The sequence below is a fragment of the Ascochyta rabiei genome, chromosome 10, assembly GCF_004011695.2.
Source record: "Ascochyta rabiei chromosome 10, complete sequence".
NCBI classification, from domain to species: Eukaryota; Fungi; Ascomycota; class Dothideomycetes; order Pleosporales; family Didymellaceae; genus Ascochyta; species Ascochyta rabiei.
The window spans coordinates 832,928-848,748 of record NC_082414.1 but is presented as its reverse complement, the minus strand read 5'-3'; the positions used below and the strand labels follow the sequence as shown (position 1 = coordinate 848,748).

Here is a 15,821-nt window from a genome sequence, read left to right as displayed (position 1 = left end):
GGAAGGGGAGTTCGGCCAGTAGAGTACCTTTTCTGTAGTATGAATCTATATGCACTGACAGCTGAAAGTCAGGCATCCACGTCCCGGTCAGGGACCAGCTCGTGTTCCAAAAATAGACCAACGGCTGCATTCCAAGAACATCGTCATGTATCAACCACAAGCTCGCGTCGCCCAATATCCTCCCGGCCGCATTACCATGGATGTTATTAGCATTATGTTATAAACAAACTGTCGTGTGTCCAGCATTGGCAAGCGGGATATCTTCGTTGCCGTCAATGCATCGACACCTCACCACCCACTCGGTGTCCTCGAATGCCTGCACCTCCTGAACGTCTGCAGTACATGCTCTGGCTCTAAATCCCCGTTCTCCAACTCCAGCCCCACAATCTTCGCCAATGCCGCGGTCAAGTCCGTATTCTGCCTCTGCAGCAGCATCACCCTCTCCTGCAGCCTCGTCATCTTCTCACTCGGGCTGTCTTCAGTGCATGCATCGTCTTCCAGTACTCTGATCTCGATCGTTGAATCGAAAATGGGCTCTGGGGTGTGTCTGGGCGTTGGCAGCGCACCGGGTCCTGTGTCAGAGTGCCTTTGCTGACTCGATGTCGACACTGACATGGTAGAAGGTATGTCTTTCCTCCTGATCCTCTTCAGATCCCTCAACTTCCTCGCTTTAGTCTGCTCTTCCCTTGTCATAGGGTGCTCTGCTAGCGGGTGCTCCACTACCGGAATCAGTGTCGGACTAATAGGAGGACTTTTCCCCTTCCGCATCGCACTGGCAGCGACATCCATGATGTTTGGCGCGGAGAATGACCGACTTGCACGATCATAAGAGCTAAAGCCTTGGATTGCACGCTCGACTGCCGGTGAGGCAAGAGGTGGAACGAGCATATCTTCGGTGAAGCTGAGGGACATGTGTCGAGAGCGCTGTTTCTGGTGCTGTGGTCCGGAGACAGCCAAGGGGAAACTAAGGTTGTCTGTAGCTGATATCCTGGGGATGATGATCTTGAGATGCTTCGCGCCACTTGACGTGGTCATTTCGCGCGCACAAGTAGGCACCCTTGGTTTCTGGCGTGCGCGCTGAGGAGAGCCTTCCACAGATCCGACGCGGGCCGCAAGGCTCTTGCGCTTGACCTTGAAGATCTTCGGTCCGCTCTTCGCTCGCTGTCGGCCTGTTGCTTGAGAGTCCAGGTTAGGTCCAGTATGCTTGAGGTAGTAGCTGAGATCGTTCAAACCCAGGTCGCTACTGGCAGTAAGTGCATCGTGGCCGAGGATGGGTGGCGCCATCCGTCCTAGGTTGGACGAGCCAGCTCGGGCGGCTTGTCCTACGCTGCCGTACATCTGACTCCGCTTCCTGGGAACTTGAATCTCCGTGTCCCTCTGGTCGTACTCTGTAAATTGGCCTTCAGCCGCACGTGCAAAGTCACTGTCCACAGACGTGACAGACTCCTTGCGAAGTGGGAACCGAGGGTTCGTGACACGCTTCGGGCTACGTTCTGGTACAGCGGGTGGTATGTCGGTCGTCAGATCCAAGTCTTCCATAGGGAAGATAGCGATTGGGTCTTTCGTGCGCAATGTCGGGTCTGGCGAATGTGGTAGTGGCATCTTTGGTGGGCTGGGTGTGTGACGGTGGCGCACCCTCTTCAGACTCGACTCTCGACTGTCGGCCTGGCTTTCAAAGTATTTTTGGATGACGCCTAGCGGCGCCACCTCCTCGAGCTTTTCAAGATCCTCTTGGGTAGGCATGTCGCTGTTTGTACTACTCGCATCGCGTTCGTGCTTAGTTATCCATGGCTCCAGTGAAGCGTGTGGAGCACCCGCGTTCACTTCTGGACAGCTGATCTTGTAAGGTGTCTGTCGACGTGACTGTTTTCTTTCTTTCTGGTCATGGTTTGGCGTGGTGGTGCTTCGCACGCAAACTTCCCTCCTTTGATGGCTATTTGAGATGATGGCCCGTGCCTGGCGTGGCTGGTAGGTAATGATCTTGGTCAATGGACTCGAGATCGAGCGACGATGTGGTGGAACGGCAATTGGACGATATACCTCTGGAGCCATTCGAGGAGTGGAGGCTACACCGACTTCTCTTGAGTCGAGCTCGACCGGAGCCCCAGGGTTGACTGTCAGCCGCTTCTGCTCGAGATAAGAGCCGACCGATGAGCTGTGGCTATTCCGACTGTTGATTCGAGGGCGTGAGTAGTTTTCGTTTGAAGAAGACGTCGAGGGTCGATACACTTCGACGCTCTGTGGTGCGCGCATGTCGAAGTCTCTTGGGGTATGGTTTACAAACATATCCTTCCGCTTACGTTGGGCGCCAAACTCGTCAATATAATGCACAGGAGCGAGTGGCAAGGCGGTCTCGAACTTTCCCGTAGCTGCAGGCGTCTTCGCTTTAGTGTTTTCGTTGTGCGTCTCGGCGGTGGACTTGCGCTTCAGGCTTGCTGAAGCAACACTGGCCCTGCGGTTCTTTTCTTTGGATTCAGCAAGCGTTCCGGCGTACTCGAGCGCACTAATGCCAGGATGACCAAACATAGGGAACGAGTTGATCAACCGCTCTGTAGATTTGGACTCCAACATGTTGTAGGTGCGGGAGGCTGTGCCGCCTATATGCTCAGCGCGTGTGCAGAACCGACGTGTGCCAGACCTCACGGGTGTGGGCAGCTGCAACGGCTGGCGACAGCTGAGCTCAGAACGTGGCACAACCAGGAGACTGGTACTCAGCATATGCAGTTGTTGTTGTACCAGAGCACTGCAGAGGTGTTTTCGCGATATGCTGGCCCTTACATTGCAACGTCGGCCAGGGATAATGGCTCCATGCAGTGTAGATTGCTGCAAGCAAGGTAATCATCCGAATCTGAAGGAAGGCAAACCCTGCAGTGAAACCAGTGGCGGTAATTGACAGTAGGGATTAGTTCTTGAGCTCGTGATGGACGTTACGTGACGCGACGTGACACAGCAGGTACTCATAACGAGACGAGTGGCTGGCAGCAATGATCTGATCCTCAACGAAAGTTCGCAGACATGGAAGACTGGGGTAAGGCCCAATTGTGAGCTGTGGTTCGTCCATCTCGTTTCTTTTTCACAATAGGTGCTTGCGGACTTTGACTCAAACAACCTACAGCGTAGCTATCAGCGCTTTCGCTATACTGCTGGTGCTGTTACGTATGTCGGTTTCGCAACCATCATTATCGGAAGCTTTCGTCAGCATATGACGGGATGTTGCCTGGAATGTGGGACGAAATTGTCGCGTTGCTGCGCGAAGAAAGCGTCGTGTAACTTGCTTCTTTGGCAGCAGCGAAGGGAGCCTTAAGCAGCAGTTGCAACCCACGAGTGTGGGGAAAGCCAATCACCAGTAGCTTGCTTCTAGAAGACAACTTCATGATAGCCGTCGTATTGATGTCTGAGACGCAATGGATGGGGTTTAATTGTCGTTATGCGTTCCGTCGTGGTGTTGACCTGTGTCGTCTAGCTGCAACCCGCGTGCGTATGTTGTGTGCCATAGGCCTTGCAAGCAACCCTTGAAATGCAACTACACACGAAGAGCGCTGGCTTTCATGAGCATGCACATTCAGTTGCCTTCTGCGCACAACACCTGCAGAAGTGAGCCTATTTGCTCTCGGTTGCTTGATAAGAAGTTTTCACCCGCGACGAACGGGATCCTTCGAGAGTGATAATAATCCATGGCAAGCCATCTCAACTCGGCGGCCGGCACATTTGAGAATCAATGTTGATCATAGCCATCGGATCTACACCACGAGCGCCCTCAAGCTTTGTGGCCAATCCTCGCAACTTGACGCACTTCTATCGGGAGACCCGCAAGAAGCAAACATGCGCAGATCTCTGCTACGTAGTCTACACGAATGCTAACTGTACAATGAACGCCGATCAAATGCTAAGCACAACGTCTATCATGGTCAAAGGCCGCAAATGCGATCCAGGGTTTACCCTGTCCTTGGTTTCTTAGGTCTGTTGTCGATGAAAGGCCCACTGGGCTTCGGCCTCTTTTTGATCTTAGGCTTCGCCCGCACCCCGCCCAGCATATCCTGATTTGGCGTATTGGCTCGGTCACTGTCGACCGCTGGCGAACTCCTTGCATTCGCATCAGAGAATGCGGCGGGTGTTGAGCGACCACTGCCTCCGTTGTAAGCATTGGTGTTGGCGTTAGACGCCGTGTCGGACGGGGCATCGATCATGTCGAAGTCGTCGCCATTTCTCTCGGCTTTGACGACCGGGCTATCGCTAAGCTTGCGCTTTGCATGGTGCACAAGGCCTAGCTCTTTCTTAACCTCTTGCTGGTCCTCTTGTTTGACCTCTTGCTCGTTTGCCTGTTTGAAAGCACCGTTTCCATGAGACTGGCCACTTCCGTTTCCACTCATTGGCTCAGATTTGACCTCCGGCGTTGGACGATGCGATTTGACATACCCTTCTTTGGGCGCTGGGTACTTGTTGGAGTGTTCACTGAGCATCCTCATCACGTTACCATCTGTGTATCTCTTTCTTTCTTTCGCGTTCACGACGAGCTTCTTCCAGAACTCTCCACGGACAAGCGATTGTGAGTTACCCAAGACCCACAGCGAGGACTTGGCACGTGTGAGGCCAACGTTCATACGACGGATATCCTGTAAGAAACCGATCCCGCCTGCCGGAGACGCACGCACGCAAGAGAAAATGATGACTTCGCTTTCTCGACCCTGGAATGCATCGGTAGTGTTGAAGTCAATTTCGTCGATGATATTAGCGCCATAGACGTATGTGAATTGGCTCTTCAGCTCCTTGAGTTGACTCTTGTAGGGGGTGATGATGCCGACTTTGCCTTTGAAGTCATAGCTGGAGTAGTCGCTGGTCAGTCGCTTGTACAACTGTAGAGCAACATCAATTTCCGCTCTGTTGATAAGCGAATGACCCTTAGGTGCAGCTGATTGCTGACCCTGAACGTCGAAAAATCGATATGGTCCAAGGAGCATACTCTGGTGCCAAGGTTGCTTACGCAGACCAGCCATGTCACCACCATCCAGGAGTTTGCCGTCGTAGAACGTTTGGCTCGGGAACAGACTGATTTCAGGATGCATACGATACTGCGTATCCAGAAGATGGACATCGTCTGGATGGTTCTTCTGCATGCGAACGAACAAACTCTGCTCATACGCAAAGCGGGCAGCTTCTTTCGAAAAGACCGTCGGTGGCAGCTGTTTGGGATCACCAACAAGGATACACTTAGCGCATCCGTACTTGAGAGGGATGAGAGCACTCATCTCAACACACTGCGCGGCCTCGTCCACTATGACTGTTTCAAACTCAATGCTAAGACCTTGGAACATTTCGTGACCGGAGCCACTGAGCGTTGCGCAGATGACATGTGCATCGTTCAAAATCGCTTCTTGAGCTCGTCGACGATTGAGATCCGCGTTACGACCAGCTAGCTTTTCGTCATCCTTCGCGTTGTCGATCTTGGTCCCAAGATTCTGCTTTTGCTTTCGGAGAGCGTTGATATCGTCCTGGAGTTTTGTGGCATCATCTCCCTTCAGCTCACCGGTTTGAATTTGCGCAATGGCATTCCTGAGCTTCTCCGATATCGCTTTGTGGTCTGTGAATAGCTTCTGCGTCGCCTCACGGTCGTTGTTTTTGGGGTTGGAAGTGCCCAACCTCTGGCTGACAAGCTCTTCCAGACAGACATCCTGGACATTGGCTTTGATAGCATCACTGCGACCAAGACGTACAATATTGAGTTTGCGCTCTTCACCGCCCAAAGTCTTGACGCCAGTTTTAAAACGCATGACCAGTTCATCAACAGCAGCGTTGCTGGGTGCGCAGACTAACAACTTCTTTGCTGCAGTATCGTTTCGCTGCTGCCCGCCGGGAATAGGTACAGCTGTACCACCTCTACGTAAAGCGTCGGATAAAACCGCCCCGACAATGGCAGTAATAGTTTTAGTTTTTCCGGAACCAGGAGGACTGTGACCGCATTAGCATTGTGCTCAATATTGGAAAAAATATACCGCGTACCCTTGGATCAACGTGAAAGCATCATTGTCGATAGCTGATTTGACTGCCTTGGCTTGTGCCCTGTTCAGATTGTAGTTTTCCATCAACGAATCGGTCTGTTTGTCGCTGTACGTCAAAAGAGGTGATGGCTTCGCCCGTATGATCTCATCACACAGATCGTAGTACTGAAGACCCTTCAGCGCGCCATACTCGCGCTCAAGCGGAGTGATGGACTGCAGCTTTACTCCAAATACAGCGCTACTTGGGTTTAGAGCGGACGAGAGGGGGTTACCAGGTACCACGCGGTAGGATACTTCAATGTGCTGCTGTTTCCTTTTGACACGGAACACCCTAGCAAGACATGTTGGCACCTCAGCAGAAGGTGTTTTCGTCCGCGAAAGGAGAATGATGTCGCCTTCAGAGATAAAAATGTCGCGGTTCTCTTCGTGTGTCATCGTACTGCCGACTTCCTGGAACATATCGACACTTGCCCGTGACGTGATACGGACTTCGTAAGCTTTGTTCTGGTTTTCTTCACGAGCTTTGACAAATCCTTGCCACGCTTCAAGTGTCAAAAGAGGTTCAAAGGTCGCCTGGTAATCATTTGGTGTTCGGAATGTGTTGAGTACTTTGGAGTAGATTCCAGGGTTCGAGTTTGGTGGGTAGTCGCCTTCGTAGTAGTAGTCCCAGCTGAGGATCGCCCTATGGAGTGAAGACAAGTCAGGAGCAAGACGGGCTCGCATATCCTTGATTGAGCGCTGTACCCTCTTCTTCTTGAACGGCATTTGAATCTTGACTTCGTTGACAATGTTGGTTTTCGGCCCAGTGGTTGCCTTCGGCTTCTTGATCCCGAAAAGATCCTCGTCAATATCGCCATCGCTGTCTTCGGACTCATCAGATGAGTGCATGAGACCTTCTCCCTTAGCTGCTGAGTCTTTACCCAGCACACCAAGGCCTTCGAGCCCCGAGCCTGCCTCGTTAGTCTGCGTAAGCCCTCGAGCCTGTTTGGCTTTGGCGATAGCGGCGGCCTTCTCTTTCTCGCGCCTCTGTAGCTCGAGCTGACGTTTCCTCCTAAACTCATCTTGAGAAGCATTCTTCTGGGCATCGAGAGCCTTTTGCTTGGCAAGTTTCGCTTCTGAGGCTCGCATCGCTTCGCGTTTCTCTTTGAAGGCGACCGAACCTGAAGTAAGGCTTGACAACAGCCTCGCCTTTGCGTCGCTTGGCGATGCTGCTGCGCCGGTAGACATCCATTTGCTAATGGAAGCTTGCTTTGGCTGTACGGATTCCTCTTCTTTGACGATGGAATGACCAAGATGGGTTTCAAGAGCTTGTTGCAGCTCAGCCTGTTGTGTAGTGCTGAGCTTGGCGCGGATGTCGCCGGTCAAAATCCTCTCCATGTAAGAGAGTGTGTCAGTGTTGATCTCAATGGATACGTTGTGCAGGCGAACAAGCAGTTTACTGATGAGAGTGACGGACTTGCTTGACAGGAACTCATCTCGAAGACGCAACCACTTTGCTAAGCCCTCCATGGCATTCGCTGGAAGTTCGAGCAGCTCCTGCAAAAGCTCCGTCTTGGCCTTGCTCTCGTCATCACCTGAACGAGCTTGCTTCTTCAACGCAGTCGCGAAGATACTGCACTGGTCGAAGACTTCGTCAGCAAATTGCATAGTATCTCGACAGAAGTCCATCATCATCTGCTTGTCGTAGAAACCCAGATTGCTCCAAGCCTCCGTAGTCGCGAAGATCATGGTCAACGAATCCCATAGGTTCTTCCACAGAGTCATCGTCGCCGCTGCTTCTGCAGTGTTCAGATCTTTGGTTCGTAATATACCATCCTGTGAGTTGCACAGAACATCGATGACGTCCCTACACGTCCTGATCATACTTGGTGTAGGAGCGAAAGCCTTTTTGCGCATGACCTGACGAACCGAGTCCGAAATACCCATGACTACGTTCTTAAAGTAGTTCTTCAGAATGTACTGCAGAGCGTTTCGTCGCTCCTCTTCCAAGCTGATAACCTTCATCAGCTCAATAGCTGAGCTTCTGGTGTCCTGTGTCGATGAAAACAGCAATGAGACGATCGCACTTGCTGCGACCGGCTTTTCGAAAAGGGCGTGCAGCTGCGAAGGGTTGAACTCAGAGAGCCGATCAACCACATCTGTGACGGACTGAGATAAAAGCTTAAAGCGGTCGTTGAAGTGGCGCACTTCAGCAGGGATCTTCTCGATGCCAGACTTCATCGATAGAGGCTCAAGTCCAATCAGGCTTCTCCCCGCGACCAGTAAATGGGAAGCAAGCTCCAAGCTCTGGTGGTCGATCGCCTTCAGTATAGTTTTCCATATCGGTGCAGACGATGGCGTCTCTGTTGGAGAAGGCTTCTTTGCAGAGATTAGCTGTCTCTCAATGAGCAAAGACTGAGCCTCGAGTAAAAAAGCATTCTGGATCACAGTCAAGGTCAGGTCTTGATCCTCCAAATCGGTGTCACTGTCGCCAAATTGCTTCAGTCTCGACACCAACAGCTGAACATGTGTTGAAAACATGTCCATCATGCCGTTGACCGTGGGCTGCCCCACAAACTTGTCTATTGTCTTGCCTTCGCACATCTTCTTGAAAGTAAATTCCAGCACTTTCAAACCCTCGCGATAACACATAGCTTTAGAGACTGATGGATATCGTCCGTCTTGAAACCGACCGAAAAGCGCCTGGGCAAACGGCCTAGTCGCTGGACCAAGATTTGCTGGCTTGATAGACGCGACAAAGAGCGGTATCCAGCTGAATGACGCTTTGAGGTTGGACATGCCCTGCTCGTCCCCTTCGTTTGCTGCAATGAGCACTTGTTGTAGGACAGGGCTGTTAAGAATTTGTTCCACTACCGTTGCGATGGAGGGAGTCACAGCATTCATGCCTTCCCAGAAGTCGACCGGTGCCTTTTTCAACAATTCCTCCATCGTAGCGAGTATGTCAAGGAAAGCCTCCGACTTCAATGAGAGGTGATCGAGCATCAACCGGTAGAAGTTCCCGTCTAGGCCACGAATATATTCCGTGATCAGTTCCCTATCCATCTTGCTTATGATGAGCCGAGCTCCACTCCAGAATATTGGAACAAGCTCGATGTCGAGGTTGTTCATCTGAATCTTCATCATGGCGCTGATCATGTAGTCTCGCACGGCCCACTCGAACTCTGACTTGATAAGATTGCGCTTGGAGGTTGACCAAGAAAGTGCAGCCCACCTTTGGCGGCGCTCCTTCTTACTGAACAGGAACCGAGTCATGGCAGGAAGGTAGGTCTGGACCTTTAATCGCTTCTTGGTCTGTACGAGATCGAACGGGGCGTCAAAGTGCTGAGTGAGGCGATCCTCGTTCCGTACCAATGCGTCGCAGCTCAATGCTTCGAAAAAAGCATATGTGCACTGTCCTGGTAGTATCCGCACACCACGAGCCTTGGGCTCTGCGCTGCTTAGTATCGCGGTTGCCTTGTCCAGACCGGCTTGTATACGCCCAAGGCATTGGTCGTCCACCACATTCAAGAAGTCTCCGATATTCCCCTCATCATACGTGTCGACCAGCCGTGTCTTCCACTCCGCTCGAGATTGGTGGAACACCCGGACGCAGACATCACAGCTCTGCATCAGCTGGTTCAGCCGACTCAATAGCCATTCTTTGTGCGGTGCTGCCTCCTCTCCGTCAAAAGCTAGAATCTCAGTTGCCTTCAGTGCTGCCCACTTCCGTTCCTCGGCTTCTTGTATCCGTAATTCGCGGTCTTTGAGTGCGGCCGGGTCGGTCTCGGGTGGGTAGTTGGCCACATCTTCGTCGTAGTATATGGTTCCATCTTCACCAACGCGAGGGCAGAAGAGATGTTGGTCTTCTGGCAATGCTCGAAGCTCGCTGTAAGATTCAAGGTTAGACATTGTTCTTGATCATGCAAAAGGGCCAGTGGGCGGCAGTGGTGTGGAAGAAAGGAAAGCTTAAGCTGAAGGAGAGACAGGGTCACAGGTAAGATAGGCTGCCCGTCGTACTTACTTGATCTTCTCGAGAATCTCTGCCATAGTCTATCTTGCGCAGTCCTTAGCCCAGCGCTCAGGCACAACACACCTAATGACTGTGCAGGGCAACGAGACTCAGCACACTTGTGGTAACCGTGTACGTTGTACAAGCGTATGCAGTCGCTGGTACGGAAGAGATGCTATCTACGGCTGTCCAAACACGGCGTCCGCCCTTCCTTGTGCCTACCTGGGCTATCTTGGAAGTGAATGGCAGGCACGTAACCCCGCTTCATAAACAGAAGACAAGAGAGCGTCGGTGAGGGAGCGGCATGAAGCGTTTTTGGACGTCGAGAAGAAGTAGAGCGGTTGGGTGACAGATTGTACGGTACGGATGACGGGCGTCATTGCGGCCAAAGAATCTCGCAAACGCGACGCGATCCGCTAGCGTGCCGATTCGTGCCAAGCCTATTAAACATTCACCTCGCTACTCCGTACATTCACTTGCGTCAAGCAACGTTTAGGTTTGTACATCTGTCATATTGCAGAAGTTGGTCACTCGATGATGCTCATTTGTCACGGCATGTGATCGAAGTTCATTGAAGATTCGGCCAGCCCAAAAGGACTAGTCATGCATTAACTATTTACACCTCAGAGACGAAGTCATCAGCACGTCTGTCGTTGCTGGTCTACGAAATTTACAACCGTTAATCTTTCAAAGTCGAATGTTGCAACTGGATGAGCAAAACGCAGAAAGGAGTGGGAATCGCATGTGCCCAGAAACGTACAACCAAAAGACGCCTACTTGCACCTGAGGCAAGAGCAAAGGAAAATAGCAATGGTGTATTCGTGAACGCCCGGTGCGCAACATGGTGGGGAATATTTTTATATACAAATCGTTAAAACAGTGGAAGTGCTGGATCACCGCGATCACCTAGGCGGACTCGTTGGCGGTAGTTTTGGCTCCGGGGAGCTTTTTGTTATCGTAGGTACAGCAGGCGCATCATGGAAATCTGAAGGTGCTTCCTCTCTCGTGATTGTGGCGCGGCGGATGGCGTTCTTCAGTCGAATTCCGATGTTGCCAGCTGACCCACTTTGGCTGCCAGTGCGACTGCGGTCGATGTAGCTGTTCCGGCTGTGCGCAGACTCGATACGGGTCAGCATGGCGGCTGACGTGAAGTCATTGCTTTGTTCAAAGCTTTGCCTCACACGGTCCATAGACATCCTAGCGCGGTCGAAGCTGGGTCGCACTCGGTGTTCATAGCTGTTTGGTGGGTGGCCTTCGGATGACATACGAGGGGCCGCAGGCAGGCCCTCCATTGAGCGGCGGTATGTGTAGTCAGTGCTGTTGCTACCATTTTGGCTTCGTGGGTTGTGCGTCGTCGCGGTGGGTGCTACGGAGGGTGGGTAAATTGGTCGAACATCCTCGTCTGTAGGCTCGGCGTTGGCAGCCTTGTATTTATCCGCATCAACCTCCGGTACAACGGCTGGAACTTGTCCTGGAGGGAGAGGAAGATAGCTGTCGCTATCATTCAGGTAGTCAAACTTTCCTTGCTTGACCTGCTCTCGAATAATGTCGACGTCAAGAGGGAAGTACATCTTCTGTGCAGCTTTGAAGATGAAACGTGGAAGCAGACACATGATCGTCGCGACGAGAACGTATGCCCAGAAGTTCAAGTTACCGTAAACCTCTGCACCGGCTTTATAAAACTGGGCACTCCCAGTAAACGATGTGTAAATACCTGTCCAGACCCAGACTAGAACCGTACTGATGACAACAATCAACAGCATCAGCCAATCCCATCGGTAGGTGTTGTAAAGGACGTAGATGTTGGCAGCAGCGACAGCAGTGGTGGCAGCGTAGACACCCATGCGTCGGTATTCTGCGAGATCCAGACCGCTGGATGTTGCAAACGTAGCAGGGTGGAAAATTTCGTATACCAAGAAGAAAGCAATAGCTGATTGGTAGACACCGTCAACCATGTAGGCCCTGACAATTGTTAGAAATTACCTTCCGACGGTCAAGTATGAACGTACCAAAATTTAGGCTGAGTCCACTCCTTCCGCTCGATACCACGGCGATACAACTGAGGAACTGCGAGCGATATCTTATCATCGACGTCTTGATCCAAGACACCCATGACAATGACCGGGAGAGAAGTGAAAGCAAGATTGAAGAAGATGATGTAAGTGTAGTCGAAGAGATACTGGCTGTCAAAGTTGGTGTAGATCTGGTACCAGAAGAGCGCGAAGGTCCAGATGATGTTCTGAATACACGTTAGCAATCAGGTCAACTATCGGTTTTGTATGCACTGACCTTGTAGAAGAAATTAGCGATAGTCTCTGCGAGTCTTCGGTATGACCATCGACCGTGGACCAGAACGAGGCGAGTCAAGAAGCGGAATTGTCCAATAGCGTAATCGGAGGACATGACAGCTGCGCGACCCTCTACACCAGCAATACCAACACCGACGTGGGCTTCCTGGATCATGGCAACATCGTTGGCGCCATCGCCAATGGCAAGGGTCAAACAATCGAGACCAGTCTTTACCATGTTAACGACAGCAGCCTTCTGGCTAGGGCTGACACGGCAGCAAAGAACCGATCGGCATCGTCTGCAGAGCAGTAAGAACTTTCTCTTCAGCGAGTCGTCCAATGCGAGTTTGAGAGTGTCACCATCAATGATGATAGCATGGGTTGGTGGTGGGGGTTCATGGTCAGTCTGAGCGGCCTTGAGTTCCTCCTCAGAGCCGGTCAAGCCGAAGATAGCCAGCTTCTCGTCAAGTTGAGCTTCCACCGATTCAAGACTATCATCGGTGACCTTGAGAATGACGAGATCCATGTCGTTGTCAAGGAGGTTGCAGGAGAAACCAATGTTGATGGCCGTCTCCACCTTGTCACCAGTCAAGACCCACAGCTTGATCCCGGCTTGACCAAGAAGCGAGATCGACTCGGGCACACCGTCTTGCAGTCTGTCTTCGATGGCGGTGCCACCAATCAACCACAGCTGATTCTCAATTCGGTCAGAGACCTCTTCCAACTTGTCCTCTCGATCAGTGATGGAGTTGGCGGCGATGTCGTAGTCTCTGTTCCATTCGGCGTACTCCTGTTCGGAAATTTCCCTCTGAGCAATGCAGAGAGTTCGCAGCCCTTCTCTTGCGAACATCTCGAGGTGTTCCCCAGTGGTGATGCGAAGCTGTCTCTGCTCGTTGGGGATCAATCGAGAGTATATCATACTATCCGCACCCTTGCAGAACAGCATGATCTTTCCGTCTGGCATCCTGATGATGGCACTCATGCGCTTTCGAGTCGAGTTGAACTCAAGGGTGTTGAGGACCTGGTATTTGCGCTCCTCACCAAGAGCATTAACAATGAGCTTGTCCTCTTCTCGGCCAATGAAGGTGAAGCCAACGTCACGGGCCGTTGCAACAAGCGCCGCCTCATCGGGCGACTGGGCCTTGAATTCGATCCTTGGTGGGTCTCCGGGTGTTCGCTCGGTAACAACAGTGTGGCAGAGGGCTAGCACGAGCATAAACTGTTCGTTGGCCATTCTCTGTTCGGCTCCAGACTCGCCAGCAAGGTCATCGATATAGTCTGGCGCTACAAAGGTGAGTTCTTCGTCCCACAGGTATGGGTTGTTGTGCAGCCTGCGAGCTCCTTCGAGCATTCTCACGCGATCACGAGCGATTTGCTCCTTCGCACGAGCACCTTCAACCTCAACGTTGATTCCCTGTCTTCTTTGCATACCAGCTTGAGCCTCGGTGTATGCCTCTCCGTAAGGAACACCGTTGATTGTGCACTTTTTGAACTCCATAACGTTCTGCGTAAGGGTACCCGTCTTGTCCGAGAAGATGTATTCGACCTGACCTACATCATCAGAGATGTTCCAAGATTTGGGTGTGCAGGGATAATCGAGCTTTTCGTAGTACATCTGCACATCGCTGTAGATGAAGAGAGCCTGTAGTGTGCGGATGATTTCCAGAGTGATGTAGAGGGAAATAGGCACCAAGTTCTGGAACAGAATCACAGCGGCCCAAAAGGCGATGACACCGTCGACTGATGGGGTGCCACCATAGGATCCATATTCGAAAACCGAATGCGAGGTGTCGTCTCTAGCCCATGTGACACCAAGCACAACTCCAGAGACCAAGCACATGAGGGCCAGGATGATGAAGTTGTAAATGACGTTCCAGTTGAGATCTTTGGAAATCCTGGCGCGCTTGCTAGGTGTGACACCCGAATTAATCATGATCTTGGTCTCTTCACCCGTGAAAACCACAACACCGAGTACCCACTCGGTGTTTCGCAGTTGGCAGCCACGCAAGAGCATGTTGTTGATCGATATCGGTTCGACCATCTCATAAGAGGGCGTTTCTGGGTCTTTCTCGTTGTGTTGCTGCCATCTGATGGCGGCACTGTAGGAGTACAGATTTGAATGTGGACCCTCGCTTTCGATGGTGAACTCGGCGCGTTCGCAGTGGCGAGCGTGTCGTACGTCGCGTGTACAATGAAGGGCGTTTCTAACCTTCAGATTCGTTTCTCCATCCAAGTTCTTGGTCTCGACATAACAAGCACCATCGTCGGAGGAGGACGACATGATGATGATGTCGGCAGGAATTTCCTCGTCGTTGTACAAGCGGATGAAGTCACCAACCTGCACACTTTTCCATGCATCCTTCTTGAAACGAGCTTTTTCTGGCGACGTCTTGAAAGGGTTAAGCACACTGCCCCAGAACTTCTTCGTGACAACTCCCTTTGTGTCAGCGCCTCGAATCTTGTCGTTGTCTCCAGGCCCGCGTTCGGTCGGTGACGGAGAATGACTGGGAGAAGCGCCGGGCAAGGGCGACGGGACCGGGGTCATCTGGATGCCCTCCTGAGCATCAAAGTACGACGATCTGCGTGTAGCGACTGAAGCGCGGCGAGTATCGATGGAAGGTCTCGAGCCTTCGATACCACGTTGGCTGTCCTCCTTGCCCTTTGCGTCCTTTTTGCTCTTTGCGTTCTTCATAAGCCTCCATGTGGTGACAATGGTCCTTGTGCAGGCTTTCTTGAACTTCCTCCACATGGAGACGGTGTCTTCTGCAGTGTTGACGTTGTTGAAGTCGACTAGTCTATGCACTGGCGCGTTGTTGAGGTCGTTGTCGAGGACAGTTCTCCTCCAGTCCTCGATGGCATCCTTGACGGCCGTTACTGCGATGATGACAATGAGCGGCACGGCGTTCAAGGCTGGATTCGAGGCTCCAAATATCTGGAAGATCTGCACATGTGCTGTTAGCGCTGCACCAGCCAGTCTCGAGGAAATGAGGGAGTACGCACACCCAAGATGATGATGAACAAGAAGTAGATGTTGGCGATGTTGTGGAACTGGAACCACAGGTTCTTGGGGACGAAGCTGATAGGGGTGTACTTTGCGGTTCGTATCTTGTTGCGCGCGTAGGACTGCAGTGGATGGCCCTCTTCGTCGCGCTCGGAGCGAGGGAGCGGCACGTTGACGTAGACTCTGCGGCCAGAGTCCTGGTCGTCGCCACCTGCATCAGACGAGTCGGGCGACTTGTCGCCGTCGAGGCCACCGAGCGAGCCGCCTTCTTTCCCCAACGAGTCGCGCTTCTCGCCCGAGCCTATGCGGCGATGCAGGCGCTCCTTCAGCGAGTGGCGCTTGTTCTCAGCCGTGGTGCCGGTCGCACGATGTGTGGCCCATCGTATCCTCCTGACGGGGTTGGAGATCTCTGGCTCGAGCTCGGCAAAGGGCGGCTGCAGGTTGGGGTTGTTGTTGTTGGAGCTCATGGCTGCTGCGAGGCGGAGGTTCGGGGGTGCTGCAATGGCCGGCCGCAGCCGGGAGGGCCTCTACGCTGTCGAATTCGCCAA

The 15,821-nt window shown here is 52.3% G+C and overlaps 3 protein-coding genes across 3 annotated transcripts, besides 1 other annotated feature; all 3 read right to left on the bottom strand.

The window, feature by feature from the left end:
- Window positions 1-288: 288 nt before the first annotated feature.
- EKO05_0006364 (uncharacterized protein) lies at window positions 289-2,718 on the bottom strand (the record flags this gene model as incomplete). Its single annotated transcript, XM_038946089.2, has 1 exon — window positions 289-2,718. The coding sequence occupies one exon, from the start codon at window positions 2,716-2,718 to the stop codon at window positions 289-291; it is 2,430 nt and encodes an 809-aa protein (XP_038797867.2).
- A 198-nt stretch (window positions 2,719-2,916) lies between these two features.
- Window positions 2,917-2,946: a tandem repeat.
- Window positions 2,947-3,935: 989 nt separating this feature from the next.
- EKO05_0006363 (DEAD-box type RNA helicase) lies at window positions 3,936-10,022 on the bottom strand (the record flags this gene model as incomplete). Its single annotated transcript, XM_038940312.1, has 3 exons — window positions 3,936-5,946; window positions 5,998-9,861; window positions 9,997-10,022. 3 exons carry the CDS (start codon window positions 10,020-10,022, stop codon window positions 3,936-3,938), a joined length of 5,901 nt encoding a protein of 1,966 aa, XP_038797866.1.
- Window positions 10,023-10,886: 864 nt separating this feature from the next.
- Window positions 10,887-15,740, bottom strand: EKO05_0006362 (uncharacterized protein; the record flags this gene model as incomplete). The annotated part of the gene is made up of 4 exons (XM_038940323.1): window positions 10,887-11,946; window positions 11,994-12,223; window positions 12,274-15,213; window positions 15,273-15,740. 4 exons carry the CDS (start codon window positions 15,738-15,740, stop codon window positions 10,887-10,889), a joined length of 4,698 nt encoding a protein of 1,565 aa, XP_038797865.1.
- Between the last annotated feature and the right edge of the window lie 81 nt (window positions 15,741-15,821).